Genomic DNA, 23,449 nt, shown 5'->3' with positions numbered 1-23,449 from the left:
TTTTGTGCATTTGAGGCTACCAAATAGATTAAAGTTTTATTCTGAGAACTGGAGGCACACAGGAACAAAGCAGCTTAAGAGCACTGTGGGGGGGGTGGGGGGGTTCTTTTCTGGCTGGGGCACATTTGTGTTTGGGAAAAGTGCTGCCTCATTCCTGTACGAATGTAACCCCTCTGGAAAGGGGTCTCCTAAAGGATTGGTCATAGAAGCCCCTAAAGGTAGTCATGACTACAGACTATTATTGTTAATGAGGGTTTTTTTTTTTCTTTTTTTTCCTGGCAAGGGCACCAACATGCTCGTTGATAAAAGGAAAAAGGAAAGCTCATTATAGCCACAGACAGAAGCTACTGGCAAATGAGAAGAGATTTTGCCCTTTGCTGTGGTGGGGATCTGGAGGAAGAGGGGAAATGTGACGGCAGGGAGAGGGAAACTCTCCTCCTTATAACCATAGTCATAGCCTTCGGTCTCAAGATAATGCATTTGGCATGCCAGTGTTCATTCTCACACATGGCCTATGATTCTCCTGTTTTGGACTGGGCAGCTAATGGCTAGAACATTCATGCAAAGAGGCCGAGGCTGAATTGCTTCCCATAGGGACCAGTGACCTTGGCAGCTCATATCCTGCCCCAGGAGGCTCTGTCCAGGTGGAGTGAGCCGCCTTCAATAGTAGGGTTCCAGATAAAATATAGGACATCCGATTCAATTTGAAAGTTAAGTAAACAACATCCAGTTATTTTAGTATAAGTATGTCCCAAATATGACATGCGATATACTTGTATTAAAAATTATTCATTATTTATCCGAAATTCAAATTGGACTGGGTGTACTGTATCTTTATTTGTTAAATCTGATAACTCTATATAGGGCAGAATATGAGAGGCCAGGGTTACAAAATACTCTTCCTACCCACTAACAGCTGGCCATGGATTCCCTGCCCAGGACCTCAGTCTCCACCCCAGATTGCCTTTGGAGCAGATAATGTAGGGAGAAGCGTTTCCAGAAAGCTTTGGAAGATGTTCCTATGCTTCCTGGTTCTACTCGAACTGCCTCTGATCACCACATCACATGAATATGGGTGTAAGAGTGGCTTGTGAAGTCATCCTGTGTGACTCAAGTGTCGCTCAAGTGATGGGTTTCAATGGGGAGGCTGCAATGGCAGCCTGGTTGGCTGGATCCTAAAGTTGGGGAGACTGATTTAGGTGGGACATCTGCTCAGCCCCCTGAGGCAAGGGGCAATGTGGGGCCCTGGACGAGGGATGTGGCCCCAGTGGCCTTGGGTGCACCACAAAGAGAGAGACTTCATTTCCCCTTTTCTCCTATCCTCCCTCCCTCCCTCTTCATTCATTCATTCATTCATTCATTCGGTTGTTTGTTCATTCATTCATATTTTTTTTTTTTAGTTTTAAGTGTTTTTATTTTTTTATTTTTTAAAATTTTTTATTCTTACATTATCCCCATACATTGCATCATTAGTTTTAGATGTAGTGTTCCATGATTCATTGTTTGTGCATAACACCCAGTGCTCCATGCAGAATGTGCCCTCCTCAATACCCACCACCAGGCTAACCCATCCTCCCACCCCCCTCCCCTCTAGAAGGGTTTAAGGCTCTGTTTTTCACATTAAAATCTGAGACTTTATGTGGTGAAAGAACCCTTCAGGGCAGGTTTTCCAAAGCATTCCTGTGGCAGGGTGGGGAAGGAAGTGGGGCAGGGGCCTTCCTTCCCTGCTGTGAACCCAATAATCTTACATACCGAGCCAGGTTTTAGGAAATTAAAGATAAAACCAAAAAACATAAAATCTGACATTTGTATAGTGTTTCAAAACTTAGAAGCAACTTCATATAATATTTCATTTAATTCTAACAAGTTAGGGATTGTTACAACACTAGAGGGGCTAAGTGATTTGCCTAAGGCCACAAACTAATGAGTGAGAACGCTGGTTTTTATTTTATTTTATTTTTTTTTAAAGATTTCATTTATTTGACAGAGACACAGTGAGAGAGGGAACACAAGCAGGGGGAGTGGGAGAGGGAGAAGCAGGCTTCCCGCCGATCAGGGAGCCTGATGCAGGGCTCGATCCCAAGATCCTGGGATCACGACCCGAGCTGAAGGCAGACGCTTAACGAACTGAGCCACCCAGGCGCCCCAGAAAGCTGGTTTTTAATATTCAGGCCCACACTTTTTTACTTTACAAGGAAGAAGGCAGATTTTCCAAATGGGGCCTCAAGATGCATCCCTCTTTCTCAGTTTCATGATGAACATGCCTTGACCAGCTCACAAGAAGGTCTGGACCAATGGAGGTCAGTCAGATAGAACTTTCTGGAGAAACTGCTCACCACGCACCCCCTTGACCGGTCTGGGCAGCCTCCTGTTTGGATTCTTTCTCATTCATCGAGCTCACCATGGTAAGTGCTCGGTAGTGTGGAGCCCTCACTGAGCATCCAGGGTGAAAACACTGCTGGTCTCTCCCTCAGTGGGAGGTTGTTGGGAAAAAATTGTCCAGAAGCAGACTCTGTAAGGGGGCAGTCAGAGACAACTTGGGGAGTAGCAGCTAGAGAGGGAGTCCCCCTGGGGAGATCCACAGCCTCTAAACCAAGTTCCCTAACTTTCTCTGGAAAGCGTCATTCAGTAAGATGGGTGGTGGGGGTGGGGGCCGGGGGAACAACTGGAAACGGCTTCTGGGCGAGGGACTGAGGCTTGCTTTTCCCTCCTGGGACCTCCAAGCTCTGTTTCACCACAAAGATTGCTTTGAACCCATCTCTTTCAAGGAAGTAACAAGTTGGGAACCAGATACTGGGCGTCACAAAATGCCTTTGAGTTAATATTTGGCAGGAGATATCGCGATCAAAGAAGAGCTAGCAGGGTAGGCCTCGGTGACAAGGTTCCTGGGTGTCCTGGCCCTTCTGGGGTGGTCACATGCTCCCTGGTGGCTTCCACTTCCCACAGACTGGATGTGGGGAAATCCCCACTGGGCGCTATAAGAAGCCCCTGGGCTCTGGGCGGAAGCCAGTGGCTTGGGCTAAGAGCACAAGATGACATCAGGCCTCCTCTGCCTCCTCGCCCTTCCGTGCCTCCTTGGCCAGGCCACAGGGGATTTGGAGCCCCTGATCCTCAGCACCCCCTCCAGCTCTTTCCCTGACCCTGTTTTGAGCTCCAGCTTCATCCCTGGCTCCAGCTCCAACAACAGCTTTGGTCCCAGCGCTGGCTCCGTGACTCAGGTGAGAAGGCCCCACAGTCTGAGAGCTCTGTTCATTCCCTTCTTCTCGCTTTTTGGGGAGCGCTCTAGAAGAGTTACAGCTCCCTTTGTTAACTGTAGGCACCCCAGAAATGAATTAAAACCTGGATAAAATAATTAAATTGTTCGCAAGGGAGACGACATCTTGGTTCTTCCACTGGAGGCTTTAGGGAAAAAATCGAAACTTGAAAGAGGTTCTCAAACTTGGCTGTACTTTGGATTTGGGGTAGGAGGCGGACTCTAAAAATCGAGATGTCCAGGTTCTATCCCAGATGAGAACTCTTAGGCCGCATTACTAGGCCACGTCCTGAGCCTTGTTCCTTGGGAGCTGAGTCCTCTTTGTATCTCCTTTGAGGAGCTGAGAAGAGCAGGGAGGATATGAGACATTACGGGTCAGGAAGCATATCCTCACTCCAGCTCTGCCCACGTGGGCTCTGGGCCTCTCTGTAGGAGCCCTGCTCTGTAAAACCCAGGCTTTCCTTGCTATAGTGTGCCTTGGGGTGGAGGAGTCTTAACTCTCCCAGAGGCTGTCCCTGTGTGCTTCTGTGATCTTTATTCACAGGTCAGGTTGCTGCTTACATGCTCCCATCTGAATGGAAGGGCCATTGGGAAAAGGGGAGGAAAAGGCTTTTCTGTAGTTTCCATTTTGCCAATGTAGGCAATGGAAACTTGTTGATTAACGAATGGTTTGGATAGGGCTCAGATAGAAACTGCCACAACAATGTTCATGGAGTGCCTAATAAATGACAGGGCTCGCTTAAGTACATAATATGTGTTATCTTATTTAACGCTCAGAGGTTGGTAAAATTAATGGTCCCATTTAGAGATGTGGAAACAGAGGCTTAGAGAGATGACGTCATTGGCTTAAAGTCACTAAGCCAGCAGATTATGTAACTCAGACTTAGTCTGCCCATCCTCTTCTCCATCTCTCCCTAGGCAGCTTTCTATGTTTTGGGGGAGTATAGATGAAAACTTATTTTTAAGAGGAGAATGGTTTTGGGAATCATAAATATGCTGATAGTCTTTGTAGTCATAAATCAGATGCATTATTTTATTCCATGATACTAAGTAACTTCTGGGGACAATTAGAACTGGTTAACATTGAAGAAAGAGGTTAACAAGAAATAATTTATTTTGAAGCTTCATCACCAATCAGAAACCAGCATTTGGGTAAGATGATCAGTTAAAATAACAGAAAATAAAGTATAGGTCAAGAAACAGAGAAATCCAATATGCCTGTTGTCTGATAAAAAAGATAACTGTTTTAAAGTAGATAAGGAATGGTAGTTAAATTGCACTTAGAGGTTTTAATTTCCTTCCTGGTTTACTTATCTCCCTCTGGTGAGTCAGTATCACTACCCAAACTTCTTTTTTATAGCAGGCTAGGTGTCACTTCTACTGTAAACCCAATTTCCTAGGGCTGGCTGTCAGCTTGATGAGCTCTTTGGAAAGTGGTGGAAAACCCCTTTATAACTGTCATTGAGCAAGTTCCAAACGTATCATTTTCTGTACTTTGAAAATGTTGAGTACCATTATTTTATGCCTTGAATCTTTACAGGCACTTAGACCTGGCTGCTAATTAGAGCCAATTGCAACCTTAAATCACAAATGTGAGTCACACCTTCAGCTCTAGCGCTCTGAGCACTCCACATGCCTTGGATGGCTCCCTCCAAAGAAGGAGCCGCTCTCAGGGTCCTCAATTCACAGACAAGAGAAGGTGCCATGCTTTGTTCCACACGGTGACTGGCAGAGTCGGAACATGGAGTCGTGTGCTTTTGTCATCAGGCTAAGGGGCTTGGGTTTGTTGAAAAAAAAGGACACGAAACCTCTCTCATGACAATGGGCCTGATTCACTGGGCAGGAATTGGGTCTTATTTGTCTCCCTAACACCACAGCCTGGCAAGCTGTAGACACCAGTAAATGTTAATTGAACACATGCTGTGTGAGACCCCATCAGTGTGAGGTGTCTTATAAGGTACTGAGGATCCTATTTGTCCCTCAGAAGGGAGATTGCAGACCCTCTCAAAGGCCAAGGGGACAAGCACATGTCTGTGTCTCCCATTCCTCTTGTTACACTCACATAGAGTTTAAACATTCACTGCAAAGAGAGAGACCCATCACCATTAGCTTCATTGTCTTTGAATATGAGGAGCAGAAATATCTCTAATGGGAGACACTGATCAAACTTATGGACCATTTTGATGTCAGCTGCGCACGCTGGGCTGATGATAAGCAGGTTGGAAGCTGGGGAGTCCACGGTGCTGGGACAGAGATGTTCAGTAGAAGACAGTGGAATGGCTGTCAGCAGGTTCATAATTATTTGCCTGCCTTTCAGGTGAACTTCAGGACTACAAGTTGTTAGCTGGTGGTTTCTAGTTGATTGTCTAGTAGATCATCATTTAGTTGATGATCTCCACTCTTTTCTGATTTGACAGAGCTTTTCAGTGAACTCTCAGTATGGTTCAACCCTGTCTTATGCAGCTAATTAACCTCCCCTTGTCAAAATGCAATGCAAGATATTTTTTGAGGATAGACAGTTGTTATAATAAGCTGTTTTTTTTTTTAAAGTCCACGATACATTGGTCCTCCTGTACAAGCCTTGGCGTGCTTGAATGGGAGGGAGTCTTTCTAGCTTCGGTGGGAGTGATAAACCTGGTTCCAAGGGAAGCTGGTCTCTCTGAGAGACTTCTGGTGTAGCTTGTCCAGGCCTTCTTCATCCCTGGCAAAGACCCTTACCTTAACCTCTTCCCAGCCCCTGTGTTCAGCATAAACCTGCTCGTCTCTCCTCCTTACTCCCCAGGTGTGGGATGTGATTGGCAAAGAAAATTGAGACCAATGTCAAGAATTTATCTGGCATCTATATATATAAACATTGTGTGTGTGTATGTGTTTGCTCATCTTAAAGAAGATTAGGTTAAATTGACAAGCAATTTAGTTGCAAAAAAGCCTGAATTATTTGGTCCAGAGGTCACTGCCAGAATACATCTTGATTATAGAAGCATCTAGGTCCAGCTTGTTTGGAAATCATGGAGGTTGATAGATACTAAATGCACAGAGCACACAATCTCAGCTGCGGCCAATTGACCTCCTAAACTTTGAGAGGTGTGGCCTGTATCTCTGCAAATTCTGCAAGCCATTGCTCTGCCCTTGGTAGTTTCAGAGACATTTCAGTCTGATGTTCCACAGGTGAGCTTTGGGCTGACCATCAGATGAGATCATTGTAAAGCTCAGCCAGTTGGCTGCCAAGAGTTCCTCTGGAAGGCAACAGTAGTAATAAAAAAATGTTAATTATGCTGGGATCCCCTTGGGGAAGTTCAAAGGGGACAAAGGAAAAACAGGATCTTTCAAACCTGTCATTTTAAAATATGCAGCGGCACCAAAGTGTGAGCCTGAATATCTTAAAGAAACATCAAATATTTTAAAATGACTTTTCTGCAAGTGGTAAGCTAGAAAACTTAAAAAAATTGTTTTTTTGCACAAAACCTTCAAACTCCTACATTATTCCGTCTTTTAAAAATGGCTGGTTTGTTTCCATTTTGAAGAATGTTAATTATACAATTTCCTGGGTGAAGAGAGGATGTGAATTTGCACTGTGTTTTTTCCCTGTAACCCATACCCATGATGGTTTTCCCGTTCCATTCGTTGGAAGGCATTGGGTTGGGGTTGGGGTAAAGAAAATGAGTGCATGGAAGAAAAGGGAAAGTGACATCTACTGATCACCGACCACATGCCAGGGACTTGGTTTACATTACGTAGTTACTCTTGGGGATGACCCTCTGAAGTGGGTTATCTCTATTAGACAGGTGAGGAAAGCAAGACTTACAGAGGGTTCATGTCCAATAAGTGGTAGAATTGGAATTCAAACTTAGGATGCCCATCACTTCTTTCTTTCCCTTTCCTTACATGGGAACAGTAATAATTTCCTTGAAGCCTCCTCAAGAAAGGAGAATCTTCCTTTAGGTAAAGGTGTCTGACAGTGGTTTGGCCTGGCTGGTGGAGATGTGGCTGAACTAAGTGTAATCACTGCCTGGGAAACATGGCAGTTTTAGCTTGTGTCTCTGATCCGCTTCATTCATTCATTCATTCAAGATTTATTTATTTTAGAGAGTGAGTGTGAGTGGGGAGAGGGGCAAAGGGAGAGGGAGAGAGAGAATCTCAAGCAGACTCCCCACTGAGCATGAGCCCAGCGGGGCTCGATCTCACGACCCTGAGATCAGGACCCTGCGATCAGGACCTGAGCCGAAATCAAGAGGCAGGCGCTTAACCGACTGCATCACCCAGGCTGATTCTATTCATTTATGTATTGGACTCCACTTGCTTGCCTCTGAGCACTCTTGACAGGCCAATTTCTGTCACTCCAGTTACCGAAAAGCTAATTTCCCAGCTTATTACTGATGTTGAACTTTTTATTTCAGTCGCTTTCCAATTTCACTGGATTCGAGGATGACCACGGCACCTGCCAGTGCTCTGTCATCCTCCCGGACACCACCTTTCCTGTGCAGAGAGTGGAACACTTGGAAGTCACGGCTCACATTCTCTCCCAGAAGTTCGAGAAAGAGCTTTCTAAAGTAAGCATTGCTTTTCTTCCTCTTCCAACCAAATCTTGATAGGAGCAAACCAACCCTTTTTATTCAGGATTTGATAAGCAACCTTCGTTGTGTCAAAGCCACCATGCTTGCATCCTGTGGAGATATTAGCATTTGTTTTTACAGTACACCTGTGGAGCTCTTTATAGCAGGAAAAATGAGGGCATGGGAAGAAAATGGGATGGAGATGGTGCATGCCACGGATAAACTCACTTCAATACTGTGCACGTGTGATTGGAAGGAAGCCCTGAGCTTCCCCCTGCCAAACCCAACCCTGCAATTTTTATTTGGTTTTGGTTCTGTTGTTTCTTCTCCTTTTGGTCTTCTTCCTCCTCTTTCTTCCAGCTTTGCCTTGTCTTTCCTCTCCTCTCTCCTCTGTTCTCTCTTCCTTCTCCTTCACTTTTCCTTCCTATTCCTGTTCACCCCCCCTTCCCTTGTCCATCCCTTCTAATCTTTCTCCCTTTCCTTCCTATTTTTTTTTTTTTTTATTAATCTTTCCTTACTTTTGGAAAGCCCATCTCCTTCTTTGCCTCTTCCTTCTCCTCTTCCCCTCTTGGAAGCTTGTCCTCTTCCTGTCTTTCTCCCTCTTTTCCTTTCTCTTCCTCTGATTTTCTTTTTCCAGTTTACTTTCTTCTCTCCCTCCCCCACCTCCCTCCCTCTGTTTCTCCCTCTAACTCTCTCTGTCTCTGTGTGTCTCTCTCTCATTCTCTCTCTTGTGTGTTATCCTCTGTTGTCTCAGCAGGAACATCACATTAGACATGTCTAGCATTAGACCGAAACGGAAGGCTTCGCTGGGAATTTGAATCAATTCTAATAAGTCATGCTGCCTTGGTAAAGACCCCGCTTCCAACCCCCTGATTCAGGCTTTTCTCCAGCCAGAGGAAGTCATCCCACAGGGTTTGCCTTTCTCTGAGCCCACTGGAGCAATGTGACCTGGCATTCCAGTTTTGACCCCTTCTCCGTTTTTAGCCAAGTTAAAAATCAATTAGAAAGGCTCCTATTTTCTGCACAGGTGAAGTCCAAGCTAGGCTATAATCACATTATGCATTATTTACTACAGCTCCATTAATCTACAAGGAGCTCTGGCTTTCCTACAAGATTCCAAATAAGTTTTCCTGAGAAATTTAAACTTAGCTACCTCAACATCCAGCACAGTTATCCTTTAAGACAAAAATTATGATGAGGCTGAAACCCTGCTTTCAACCTGAATTGGTAGATAAATATTCTATGTTTAAATGAATGTCCAGGAAAATGTGTTTGACTACACTAGGAACCTAGCTTCTTAAGAAATAAAATGTCCTTGAATTAATCAGCAGAAAAGGCACAGCGCTAAATTATAAATTCCAACCATTAATATTCATAGCCTTATTCCAGCATAATCAAGTACAGATAAGAAGTTATGCACGAAAACATAACAAGTGGAGGAAAATCCTAAGTAAAGATCTTTTCAGTTAGAGTCATTTGCTTTGAAATAGTGGAAGCAACTGATTTGCATGCTTTCTTTGCTGGCAGGAGTGTGAAGGGCAGTTTGAAACCCCATGCTGTTTTGGGGAAGTGTGCAGCTTGCCAGGGTGGAGAGTGCGGGACATTTCATTCCAATTCTGTAAAGAGGGCAGGTGGCATCTGCCTTGCTAATAATTGGCAGGGAGAAAGTGTGGAGTAGGTGGGAGAACTTTTAGTTCTGAAAGCATGAGTAGCTGTTCCTCAAGAAATCTGCGATTGAGGCCAAAGAAAGGAATTGACCTGCCCGTTGAGATTTGCATCATAAATTCTGCGTGACAGATGATAATAACAACAGCAAGAACAGCTTCCTTTTGTGCTTTTCTAAATGCCTCTGGGTCTGTTCTACTCTCAAGCAACTCTTTAAGGCAGATAGGCCAGTGTTCTTCCCATGTTAGGGATGGAAAAATGGAGGTTCATAAAGGTCAAGAGACATCAATGGACAGGTCATTCCTCTCTTGGCTGGGTGAGCCAGAGCAGGAATTTGGGTCTTCAGAATCATCCCAGTTCCTTTTCTCTCGGCCATGCTGTTATCAGCCTCCAAGAAGAGATGCGGGAAGTCAGGCATGCCTTCAGTCCAGAGTTATCTCTTCAGCTGAGGGCTTTTGAATTTTCAGGTGAATGATTATAGCTGTCCCTAAGTTGTCTTGGAAATCACCGTTTATCTGGAGGCCTGGGGGGGATGCCTGATTGGACAGGCTGCCAGAAGAGGGTTTGGACTGCTTTGCATTGATTCATTATCTGTCAGTACACAGGAAAGACAGGGAGCTGCCTCTGCATAAGATGCTGAAAGCATTTTATACTTTTCTGTTGTTTATGATATGTCCTCTTGTGACCACACTCAAGAGAGGACGACACAAAAGGCAGCTCAGGATTTTCTTTCTGCGGTCTTTGGGGCAAGTTATTTAATAGGACACATTTGCTAATAGATCCTCATGCACGAGAAGGTTGAGGCAGTCGGGGAGACATTCAGGCAACTTCTAAACAAACAACATTGATTAAACAATGTTTTGTGCAGTGAAATATAATAAATTAAAAGGTCAGATTGAAAAAAAACCCTGAAATCACTGTTTCTCTAATAATTGCAGGCAGTTTATAGACATCCAGTAAGTGAGGCACTTTTTTTTTTTTTAAGATTTTATTATTTTTAAGTAATCTCTATACCCGACGTGGGGCTCGAACTTACAACCCCGAGATCAAAAGTCGCATGCTCTACTCACTAAGCCAGCCAGGAGCCCCTAAGTGAGGCACTTAATATGCATTATCTCTAGTCTTTCCAATAATCTTGTAAGCTTGATATCATTACCCCCAGTTTACATGAGGGGACTAAGGCTTAGAGAAATTAAGTGATTTGCCTCCTAAGTACTGAAGGCGGATTTGAGTTTAGGTGGATCCAGCTCCAAAGTATTTCATATGTCTTCACTGTCAATTCAAGCTCAACTAATCTTGTTAAAGATATATTAAAATAACAGTTATGTTGCAGAGTACATTTATTTATTTCAAATAATCTGGCCATAATAATGATCACAGGTTTTGAGGCAGAAGCATGAGCCAGATTCTTTAGTCTAATAGCCGGCTGCACTGCACCCCTATCTATTACGAGACTACATTTACTGTGCAGAACAACGACAAGTACCCCACAGTGAACCCCTAAACAAACTTTGATTCTTAGAACCCACCAATGAAGTAGTATGTGCATCACAAACAAACAAAAAAAAAAGGAAATTCTGAATGTTAGGTTGGTGGTTGGAAGGCAAGCATAGACGAGTCTTTTAAAGCTCAAACTTGTGTGATGAGGAGCTTGTGGTAAAGATGTTGACACAGGGAGGTGTCCCCTTAGGGCTACACCCATATTCTTGCTGCACATCTCTGGGCAAGTCAGGCTGTTTCTGCTGATGTTGCACTTCTGGGAGAGCTAGATGTTCTCAGAACTGCCCATTCTCAACACTAGAGAACCGAACAATCTACTTAAGTTGGTAAAGTCCTCAAATTCCCTCCTGCCTTTTTTTTTTTTCTAGAGAGAGAGTGTGTGCGCATGCATGAGCGGGGAAGTGGGGAGGAAGAGGCAGAAGGAGAGGAGGAGAGAGAATCTCAAGCAGGCTCTCAGGCTCCATGCTCAGCGCAGAGCCCAGCACAGGGGCTCAGTCTCACGACCCTGAGATCATGACCTGAGCCGAAATTAAAAAGGGGACGCTGAACTGACCAAGCCACCCAGGAGTCCCTCCCTCCTGCCTTCTTAGAACTCCATGGACGATTCTGGTTTTCCTGAACATCACTGAGCTTTCCTTTAAATGTCTGCTGCCCCAAACAGATCTTTTTTTTTTTTAAGATTTTTATTTTTTATTTTTGACAGAGAGAGAGAGAGCACAAGCCTGGGAAGCGGCAGGTAGAGGGAGAGGGAGAAGCAGGCTCCCTGCTCAGCAGGGAGCCCGACGCGGGGCTGGATCCCAGGACCCTGGGACCATGACCTGAGCCGAAGGCAGACAGACGCTTAACCATCTGAGCCACCCAGGTGCCCCAACCCCAAACAGATCTTTAGAGACCTCATTTTGTGGCAGACTCTAGGCTATGCCTTGGTTTTCAGTGAGAATCTGGGAGAGCCACATTTTATTTCGCAGAGATGACAGTTGGATCACTCATTTCTGTAGAATAACAGCTGCGATGTGCCACCAGCATGTTCCAGGGAAGCAGAGGGTGTTTCATGTGTTCCAAGAGCTGGCAAGGCCAAATGCCAACAAGAATACTCATTTCTCAAACTTTCATTTCTGCAGTGGATTGGCACTTTATTATTATTACTATTATTATTATTCTTCTTATTATTTTTACCACAGGCAAGGTTTTACACTTGATTTTTGTAGAAATTAAAACCTGGCTACCTTATATTTGTGTTTATACTTTTGAGAGGAGGACTCATTAGGCCATTTATATATATTTTTCTAACCTCCTTATCCACCAAAATGTCACCAGCTTTATCAGCCTCCGAGTGATGGCACGGCTGATGGCAGTGAGCATCAGTTGCCTGAGGAGATACACTCCCAGTGCCAAGGGCTGCATTTTCAACTTTCATTAAAATCCTCTTTGCCTGAAGCCCTAGCCCTTGAGGTCTGTGGCCTATGAGTCTGCTCTAATTTGAACAGTGGGGTTAAGTGGAAGGGCTAAAGCGACAGAAGTTAGGGCTGCCTTTGGTATTAGGAGGATTATAGGCTAACATCTGGCTCTGAATTCATCCAGGCCCCATGGATCAGCTATTTGACATTAGCATGGTTTGGGGAAAAGTATCACTTATGTTCGAATTTTTTAATAAGAATGTAAAACTAGCAACTTTTAATGAGCAGGTCCTTAAAAAAGCCATGGCATTTCTTTTCGAGATCAGATACAAAAAAGAACCACCAAATGTGTTTATTGAAATATCCATTTGGAAATTCCAATTATACACTAAACCACCAAGGGAATTTTTGCAAGTATTTTAACTTAATGATCAGACATTCAAATATATGCAACAAACGCGTAAAGGTCTGATTGCAATAATCAGTTCTTGGAATAAATGTGGGTGCTCTTAATGAAATGTGCACTTGACAGTTGCATATACACTCACATATTGTGTAATAAAGTTGGGTCTTTATGCCACTTTGTGAAAGCTGGAGGGGCCCAAAACGCAATGCATGTGGCAATCAGAGAAGGAATTCTCCTTAGTGCATTTCTCCCACTTCTAGAAAATAGTTAGATTTAAAGCAGTGTTTCTAAATGGAGGGAGGGTGGTGGTGGTGGTGATTTTGCCCTCAGGGAACATTAACAATGTCTGGGGCATATTTGGTTGTCACAGCTGAACGGTCTATGGGTGCTTTTGGTATCTAGAGGCCAGGGATGCTGGTAAACATCCTATAATACACAAAAAAGCGCCCCCCCCCCCCCCCCAGAGAATGCTCTAGCTTAAAATATCAATAATGCTGAGGCTGGGAAACCCTGATTTAGACATGGTGTGTGCATTGAGGGCCTGGGTCAAACCAATTTAGTTTGGAGACCTAATATCTTCAAACAATAAAATGGAAATTAAAATATACTTGTGCATGATGACTCTGAAGCAAAATATTTTTAGTCTAGGCAAGTGCAAAATCCACCCCATGTTTTAGTTTCTTTTTTTAGTTTGCACTTAGATAGATTAAAAAAAACTACTCAAATATATTTTTGATCCATTTCTTTACCAAAAAATAAAAAAAAAAAAGATTGACAGCAATCAAACAGTCCCCAAGGGCTTGGTCGTGGAGGAAGACTGCATGGTATTACTTTGGGAATTGACTTAAGCTTTTTGATTCCCTTTCAGGTGAGGGAGTACGTCCAATTAATCAGTGTGTATGAAAAGAAGCTCTTCAACCTAACCGTCCGAGTAGAGATCATGGAAAAGGATACCATTTCTTACACTGAATTGGACTTTGAGCTGATCAAGATAGAAGTGAAGGAGATGGAGAAACTGATCACACAGCTGAAGGGCAGTGTTGTCGGAAGCACAACAATTGTGGACCAGCTGGAAGTGGAGGTAAGGCATGAGCTCGTTTCTGAGAGCTTTACTAAGAAATTCTCCTCGGCGGGCAGGTGCCAGGACCAGGCTACGGGTCTCTCTTCCAGCTTCCAATTCTGCACTCTCGTATGGCCGCATGGTCACATGGCATGTCCCATGTTTTGCTTTCCGTGGACATCTGTCTTTGACCAGTAAGTTCAGCGCAGTGGGGACATGTTCATTGAGGAGCAGGTGTCTCCAGTGGTCCTGCCCCAGAACCAAGTGGCCTTTGAACGTCTCCAGAAAGGAGATGCTATGAATCCGAACAACTCCATGGCCAGGTTAGATCAAGTGCCTTCTCTGTTCTGGATTTATGCTTGTGGGACTAGAAAGCCACAATTTACCTGATTTTGGACTTGCTAAGTCAGTTTCTCCTTTTGAATGATCATGTGATCCTTGATCCCTCTTGGAACACTTCTCCACATACTGGCAACCCTCTTTAAAGGAGTTTCTTGGGAGTATGTCTTAATGAAGCCTTTATCCTCTATGGATAAAGACAATCACATTAATGTTATGGTTGGGTAATTCATATCAGCGTGAATTTACTAGCACGGTCATGACGTGGGCTGTATTTGAGAATTCTAGTTACATATGTCAGACTTTAAGTTTTCTCTGGTCCTCACCGTTCATTAGAAACTTAATTATAATACAACATGAGTAAACACAAGTTTATAAGGGAAGGTTATTGGAAATGAACTTTAATGGACCTTTGTGGATGCTTAGACTGAGCCTGTGCTCTATTATTAAATCTGTTAAAATCTTTGCCATTTTCTTCTTGTCACACACATTTGCCTGAGATGTGACAGGCATTCACACTAAACCATAAAATGTATTCTTCCAAGTGAAACCATTCAGAAGAATCTCGGGCATATTCTCTAGCAGTGTTTCACTAAGTGACAAATTCAGCCCTGGAATGTTTATGAAAGCAATTGCATGATACTACAAAGTCACTCTGAATTTTTATTTCCTTAGATAAGGAATATGACTCTCCTGGTAGAGAAGCTGGAGACGCTAGACAAAAACAATGTCCTTGCCATTCGCCGAGAAATCCTGGCTCTGAAGACCAGGCTAAAGGAATGCGAAGCCTCTAAAGGTGAAAATGTTCCTGTCACCCCACCTCCTCTTGCCCCTGGTAAGCATGCCGTGTTTTCACCACTTGAGCCAGGCCCAGGTAGGAGCTGAGAGCGGGATGGGGAAAGGAAGATGGGATTGTTGCGGCTCTGAGCTTCCTCTTCCGTGCTTTGAAATCTCTCCCTTAGTAGCTCCACTTGCTAGCACGTTCTGGGGCGCATAGAGGAAAAGCACCGACGATGAGTTGACTTAAAACAAGATCCACGCGGGCGCCTGGGTGGCTCAGTCGGTTAAGCGACTGCCTTCAGCTCAGGTCATGATCCTGGAGTCCCTGGATCGAGTCCCGCATCGGGCTCCCTGCTCGGCGGGGGGTCTGCTTCTCCCTCTGACCCTCCCCCCTCTCATGTGCTCTCTCTCATTCTCTCTCTCTGAAATAAATAAATAAAATCTTAAAAAAAAAAAAAAATTAAAAAAAAAAAAAACAAGATCCACGCATTACACGTGTCCCCTTTGCATTTGCTAACAAAAAGAACATCTCTGTGGTGATGGAGTTGTTGTCAGGGGGGCTGGGTGAAAGCTTCTGGAATCTGCATGGCACCTGTGCCGTCCTGTGGATTGCAAGGGCTGATTGGCTCCTGTGGCTGATGAGCTGGGTTATGCTTGAATCTTCCTTCCCTCCTCCTCTCTTTCCCTCCCTGCTTCCATCTCTTTGTTTTTCCTTTGTGCTTTCCTTAAATGCGCCTGCTGTTTAGCATGTCTTGGGATTGAGGGAGGCATTAATGGATGGCCCCACATGCCCAAGACTTGGGCCTGCCATCCCTCCTGGACGGGAGTTCCTGGAGGGCAGGGATGGCCTCTCACTCTCTAAAGGTCATCCTTGGGGCAAGGTATAGCCTAGAGGGGGGTGCACCATAATACCTCCAGGGATGGAGGCAGTGGAGTGTAGGGGTCAGGAGTATGGCTCTGGGACCCCAAAGGCCTGAGCTTCCCAGCTATGTGGCCACAGCCAAAGATCCGTAATCTCGGCAGTGATAAAGTGGGAGGAGAGTACCTACCTTGCAGGGGTGCCGTGAGGGTTAATGAAACCAGCCTTGGGAAGCACAGAGCTCTATGACTGGCACTTATGCACTGGAATTTGTTATTATTATTAATGAAGATAGCTGAAGTGGACACCTTGCTGGGAACAAAAGCAGTGCTCCTCGGGTGCTTCAGCACACCCCTCCAGGTGAACGAAAGCCCGCTGCTCAGCCTCTCAGGTCTCTGGCACAGGGCAGCTCTCTGCGGCTCGTGCGCGTCTCCACCTGTAAAGGGCCTGTGGCTTCTCATCCCATCATACAGCTCTTGATATTCTCATTAACTCCTCTTCCCACAACCTGATTCCTTTTAGGCTGTGTGTTTCTGGATCCTTGTCAATGTAGCTGGTTTCTTTAAGGCTTTAATTAGTTACTGCCATCGTTCTAAGCCTCTTGGTGGTGGTTAGCAGACTCATCCTTCCCTCTTCTTTGTTGGCAATCTGTCATAGTATGACATACAGAGGTAGTTCAGGACAAAGGCCGTGCCTCGTCCTCCATTACAAGCTAAGGTTAAATTTGGTCTGGGATCAGTGGTGTCAGTGTGCGTTGAAAACGTGAGCTCATTCTGCTGGGCCACGCAGGGCTCCGTGAGGATGGGGGTCAAAGCAGTGACAAACCCTGATAACACCTGAGCAAGGCTTGCTTCATTCCTTCCCTCGCTCCCTCCCTCTCTTCCTTCCTTCCTCTCTTCCTTCCTCTCTTCCTCTCTTCCTTCCTTCCTTCTTTCTTTCTTTCTTTCTTTCTTTCTCTCTCTCTCTCTCTCTTTCTCTTTGTTTGTTTGTTTCTTTCTTCACAGCAGATTTTCCTCATGGAATAGATATTTCAAGCACAGTTTTCTCTGCATTCCTTAGAGCAAGGACATTTTAGAACTGGAGGGGACACTCAGAGCCATCTGGCTCAGGTCCATCGTGTCTCAGGAGGAGGGGACTTAGGTGGTGAGGATGCTGCTTTTCCTGAGGCCACACAGGTAGTTAATGGCAGAGCTGAAGCTGACGTGCAGGGCCCCTTACTCTGTGGGTATTGCAGGACCTAGAGTGTCCGATGGCAGTAACTCAAGGATGGCAGTGGGAGACAAAGTACACTGCTTGGTATATCTAAGGAGGAAAACAAATGAGTCTGTTGGATTATTTTTGTTAGAATTCCTTTTCTAGAACTTTCCCCTAGGTCCTCACACTTAGTCTTTTGTAAGCCATCCCAGCCCAGCTGTGTTGTTTAAGCAAATTGGACCCAGATTTCCTCTCACTTTCCCACAACCTTGGCTGTACCTGGATCCCAGCCAAGCCCCTTGGCCCTCCTCCAGCTTTGTTCATATTATATTTATGATGTTTATATTAAACTGACTTTTTGTCATGTTTTTAAATCAATTTCCTTTTACTTGCTCTCTTTCTGTTTGATTGGTTGATAATGCAGAATTGGAAACTCCCCAGACACCACAAAGTTGTGAACCTGTGGAGACTTTAATTAAAGTTGCTCACTATTATGCGACCTTAAAATCTGGCCTGTCTGCTTTCACTGCAGAGAGGCACAGAACAAAAGGCTGTATGCAAGTCTCAGCTCTAAAGCAATTTTGTGTTCGCTGGGCCCCTCCCTTGCAGTTGCAATGTGCTACCCCTGTGGTCAGCTTGATCTTCAAACCAGCACATGTAGCTAGGGTTCAATAAAACATGCTTTATATTTGGTTTATGCTGAAAATGGCATCCTTTTCTGCTTCATTTCGTAGAACTTTCTAATCTAAAATAATTGGCTTTCTGCTCATTAACTTTTTTTTTTTCCTGAAAACAACTGACTCTGTCTGATCTCCCCTGAATCTAAATGATGGAAGATAGGCAAAATGTACGCATCGCTCAGGGGTGGATCGCCGTTGTGCTTGGCAATGATGCTGTGTTCTGTGCTGACGCATAGTAGGTGCTCAGGAAATGGTTGATGGAGGATATGGGATGACCCGCCCAAATCCCAAGCCTTAGGAAAAGCAGAGTGTTGGGTAGTATATATTCAATAATTCAGAGTCAATTTGGTCTTCATCATTTTGTGATTATGACCAGGTTGATTGCCTAATTCTCACAAGTGAATTGTATTCTCCTCTTTGCTCAAAGTTCAGTTGTCCAGGTAGGAGATTGCACTCATAGATCCCAGATTAAGTTTCCTCTGCATATAGACTTTGACTTAAGAAAAATGCTGCTAACCATGAGACTTTCTTTTTTTTGTAGTAAAAATTTTAATCAGATAAACTAAAATATCTTTATGGGTTATAATTCTGGAGTTTGGCACCTAGCTCCTAACTTTTTTTTACCCATCCTTCAAAATTGGGCAATACAAATTTGAATTCCCATTTGTTGATGCAAATTAAAAACTCTCTACCACATCACACACACAAATACAACCATGAAACTTGAAAAAAGCCAAGTCAGGGTATGTTAAAGTCTTACCTTATGGTTTCCCAGGGTATTTTCAGAATACCATGGCAATATCTAATGAATTGCGTGGTGAAGAGATTGCCAACCAAGGATACCCTTGTGTGGAGGGTTCCTTGCATTATGTTCTGTGGAGTGGATACTAGGCTTTTTGAAAAACTCAGATATGTAGCAGAATAGAGGGCTAGGGTTTTATAAATAAGGTAAGCTGGGTTTGGGAGATTTGATCAGTCTTTCCTTCCCTTATTCCATGATCCTGATTTGGTACCACTGCATGGCTGGTCCTGTTCTGGGAACCAGGGTTACCAGGATGGCTCCAGGAACCTCCAGAAACCACTCTGTAGGAAGGGAGACAGGCAGGTGAACCTTCAATTCCAACATGATGTGATTATAACGCTGTTGGTTACCATTTATTGAATTACTGTACATGCCTTCTCTCTCTTCTTAACAGTGCTACAGAGTAGGTATTAGGAGTTTTTTGTTTGTTTGTTTGTTTGTTTGTTTTAACATAAGGAAGGTGAAGCTCAGAAGGTTACACAGCCAGTAAGTACTGGAGTCAGGATTTGACTTGGAATCTATCTGCCAATATTTTCACTGTACCGGGCTGCCTTCCATAGATGCTCTGATAGAGAGGTGCACCTGTGATTCCCAGAGGGACAAGAAAGGTCCAACAACTCACCAACCTGATTAACACCAGGCTATCTTGGCTTCCTTGCTTGTGGGGTAGCTGAAAGGGTGCTTTTATTCTTGTTTCTGTGGCATGTTCTTTTCTACCAGAAATTGCAAAATGATTCATTGGTCTCTTACATTCTTGGATGATGGTTGGGCATGGGTGGTTGTCAGGGTAAACTTGTGATGGCTGAGGAAGGGAATGGAGTACCCCTAAGACCTTGAAATGAAGGAAGGGGTGGGGAAAGGGTATGAGATAAGGGGTGGTGGGAAAAAGCTTGGCACAGATGGGGTGAGGGGGGTGGGGGCTCTGGCGGGGCTGGATGAGCAGTGGGCACCCAGCTGGCTGTCAGTTTCAGTGTTGTTTCCAGGATAGTTTGCCACCAGGAGTCAAGGAAGCCCGCCATGGCCTTTTTTCCGGTCTGTCATTGCTGTAGCCACATCTGTGGTGTTGCCAATGATGCTCAGTTCTCTTCTCTTTTTCCACCTCCTTTGACCATAGCCAGGGCCCTAAAAATGGCCCAAAGGACATCGAGGAGAAGAGGGGTATGACAAAAAGGACAGGAGAGTGTTTAGGAACGGTTGGGAAGTGACAGAGACTGTGGTTTCAACAGTTTTGGTATTTATACCAGGTGTAATTTTTAATTTCCTGGTCCGCATGGAAAATGATGAGCCATTATTATTATTATTAATGATAGTAGAAGTAGTCATATTTAAGAGGAGTTTATTTTGGTTCCTTTATATCTAAGGATTTCCACATCCAACACAGAACAGTTTATGATCTTTAACACCTTGATAATGCTTGGATACGTGTATGCATCATAACTCTCCCTTAAGTATTTTGTTGCTGTTGGTTTGGGATATTTTCTTTCCAGAAAAGCAAGATTCAATTAAGCAAACAATTCCTAAGACTTCCTACCTGCAAGAAAAATGTGACTTTCTTTCATTTCCTCAGAGTGAAATGTAGTTAAATAAATAAGTTCTTGGGAAGATGTTTTAACTAGAAAATCCAGTTTGTAGCATTCGAAAACTCAAACAGTTTTTGTTATCATTAAACTGAACACACCACTAACTTTATTTTAATAATTCATGCATTGTTTCATAAACAAAAGCCAACAAGCATTCATCTGAGAGATCACTTTTCGGAGAAGAAATAATAATTTATAATTTTATTTATTATTTCTTTGGTGGAGAGCAGTCTCTTGGCTGAACACATGTTGCTTTTTTATTTATGAAATGGTGCATGCATTATTAAAATAAACCTGCGACTGTGTTCTGCTTAATGATATGCAAAATTATTTGAGGTTGGGTACAGAATGGTTTCATTTCTCTACCTGTTGTATGGTTGGCTGGCTTTCCCACCAACTGTGGATTTATGAGAGCATTTAAGGAGCACGTATGTAATTCTGGGACCAAAAAGCCCCAGCAGGTTGGAAAAATAAAAGCAGGGTTTCTAGTAATGGTTTCACCTCTGAGCAGTCCTTGAATAAGGAGGGGAGAAGGGGGGGACATTTAGCAAGGAGAGGAATGGGTCTTTCCATCTCGGTCAGAGGCACAGACTTACAGGCAAAGCTTTGCTCCCCCTTAACCAGCCTCCCTCCTGCCCCCCCCCCACCACCCTATGATAAATCAGGTAATTCTTTGGAGCTCTGCTTTTGGCTCCAGCTCACATCATGTGCTTTCCATGGCTCCCTGATTCCCTCCAAGCATTCAAAGCCAGATCGAGTGATTCAGGTTCTGTTCCTCCTTCCCTCACCTGCTCTGCTCCAGGCAGTCGGATGAGGGAAAATGACCTCAAATGTACTTGAAGTTGAATTTTCTTTGTCATCCAAGAAACAATGTTACCCGTTTGTAAAGGTTATTTATTAAGATCCCAGAAAATGTGTGTTCAACTCTGGATAGTTATTATAAAAATCCTGGAGGAATTTTATTTTATTTTTGTAGCTCATAAATGGTTTGGGTTGGCAGGCATTTCAGAGTGCAGTGTGAAGGGCCAGTTGTCCAGTCTGGGTTGTTCACTGGTGTTACAGGGAAGGTGGGATTCAGTAGACCAGTGAGTCTGGTCCCACTTGATTGTACACATCGTAATGGCAGTGTCCGATTGGGAAAGGTGAAGTACTTGTCTGGCATTCTATGGCCCAGTAGAAATTGTGGTATGAACAGCGAGACCCACCTTATTACTCTATAGCAAGATGGTCTCCGAGTGTTCTAGGTCATGGGCTATGCTTTGGGCACAGAGCAGGCAATATTGCCCTAAAATAACTTCCATGCCTTCTCAAGGCTAAAATCCCACCATGATAGGACCATCTTTTTGTATCTTTAAAATCCCATATTTAAACTTCCTCTTCTGAGATTGGCTTGGGGCAGCATTGGTACCTGGTGTGGATATGCACTTGGGGTTCCAGGGAGGGAGGGGCAGAAAGGTGAAGGGCGTGGACACTTGCCCAGGACAGTCTTCTCTTTCATCACAATTGTCCTTGATCCTGGGGAATAAAAGGCTTTATGGGAAAAAGATAGGGTCTGGGATGACCTTGCTTTCTTGATTTCTCTGTCAGAAAGATGAAATTTAAAAAAAAATTTGCAAAATGCTTTCTGATAGAAGAAAATCTATCAAATCCACCAAGTCCTCCTCTCCTCTTTCTGGGCCCTCAAACCTTTTTAGTGTGGCTCTTGGCAGCCTAAGCATCCCCATTTCCAGAATGAAAGCCCACTCATGGAAACAGAAGGTTGTTTTCTCTAGAGCCCACAGCGGGTTTGCATTGAGACTGACACCGAGAAGGTTTTGGCTCTTCTCCGTCAGAACCACTGTCGTCACTGAACCTTGACAAGACAAATCTTTATGGATTCCTTTGGTTCTTAGGGTATTAAACCATTTGTGTCTTGTCGTTCATTTTTCTCTAAGAATGCCCTTTTATGTTCTTGTTTGTACAGGGAGCTGTGGCCATGGCGGTGTGGTGAATATCAGCAAGCCGGCTGTAGTTCAGCTCAACTGGAGAGGGTTTGCCTATAAGTATGGTGCCTGGGGTCGGGATTACTCTCCCCAGCATCCAGAAGGGGGGCTATATTGGGTGGCACCTTTGAATACAGATGGGAGAACTCTGGAATATTACAGACTCCACAATACACTGGATGATTTGCTGTTGTACATAAATGCCCAAGATCATCGGATTACCTATGGCCAAGGCGGTGGTACAGCAGTTTATAACAACTACATGTATGTCAACTGGTACAACACCGGGAACATTGCCAAAATTAACCTGAGTAACAACAGGGCTGAAGTGACTCAAACTCTCCCTAATGCTGCCTATAATAACCGCTTTTCATATGCTAATGTTGGTTGGCAAGATATTGACTTGGCTGTGGATGAGAATGGATTGTGGGTGATTTATTCAACTGAAGCCAGCACTGGTAACATGGTGATTAGTAAACTCAACGACACCACACTCGTGGTGTTAAACACTTGGTACACCAAGCAGTATAAACCATCTGTTTCCAATGCCTTCATGGTGTGTGGGGTTCTGTATGCCACTCACATTGTGAACACCAAAGAAGAAGAGATTTTCTACTACTATGACACAAACTCAGGGAAAGAGGGCAGACTAGACATCACAATGCATAAGATGCAGGAAAGAGTGCAGAGCATTAACTATCACCCTTTTGAGCAGAAACTTTTTGTCTATAATGATGGTTACCTTCTGAATTATGATCTGACCTTTAACCAGGAACCCAAGTAAACGTGTGAGGGTGAGAGAGACAGAGAATGTTCTTTGAAAAAAATGGTCTTTTCTACTTCTTTAGCTATCTGCGGGGGGATTTGGAAGTGTGTTTGCTTAGTAGTGATATTTAGGAGCATAGTTCTATCACGCTGGAGACTTGGGATATTTGCCCTGATTTGATGAGTTCTTTTGGAAGATGTCTGCCTCCAGAGATGTATTTCCCTACTGGAAAGAAGGTCCTTCCAGGGTGGATGGGATTGTGGAGGTCTAGGGGCATTATGGGTCCCCAGAAGGTGTCAGTGGTCCAGGCAGCATCTGGAAATTAAGGAACTTGAAGAGAACTCTGCATGGTTTTTGGGGATCCTTTGTACCAACGTGTCTCAGTGACCAGTTCTCCCCCATGTAGCCAGACTAATTCATCCATACTTGAAAGAAACCTGGGCTCAATTAGGCAGATTAATACCCAGAGCTCCTCAAGGGATCAAATCTCCATCGTTGTTTTTCTTACTAGCACCTGGAACAATGTTTTATATGTAGCAGATTAGTAGACTTAGCATGCTTTATTATATCTGTAAAATGCTCAGAGTTTTCTAAAGAAAGGCTCTTTTATGCATTAAATTGTACCACTGTAAA

At 44.0% G+C, this 23,449-nt stretch overlaps 1 protein-coding gene across 1 annotated transcript; it reads left to right on the top strand.

The window, feature by feature from the left end:
- Nucleotides 1–3,032: 3,032 nt before the first annotated feature.
- On the top strand, nucleotides 3,033–22,834 carry OLFM4 (olfactomedin 4). The gene is made up of 5 exons (XM_021697876.1): nucleotides 3,033–3,218; nucleotides 7,651–7,803; nucleotides 13,643–13,855; nucleotides 14,849–15,008; nucleotides 22,032–22,834. Exons 1-5 carry the CDS (start codon nucleotides 3,033–3,035, stop codon nucleotides 22,832–22,834), a joined length of 1,515 nt encoding a protein of 504 aa, XP_021553551.1.
- Nucleotides 22,835–23,449: the final 615 nt, after the last annotated feature.

The sequence above is a fragment of the Neomonachus schauinslandi genome, chromosome 3, assembly GCF_002201575.2.
Source record: "Neomonachus schauinslandi chromosome 3, ASM220157v2, whole genome shotgun sequence".
NCBI classification, from domain to species: Eukaryota; Metazoa; Chordata; class Mammalia; order Carnivora; family Phocidae; genus Neomonachus; species Neomonachus schauinslandi.
Note: the sequence above shows the minus strand (reverse complement) of the source record. Positions and strands in the feature narration are given on the sequence as shown.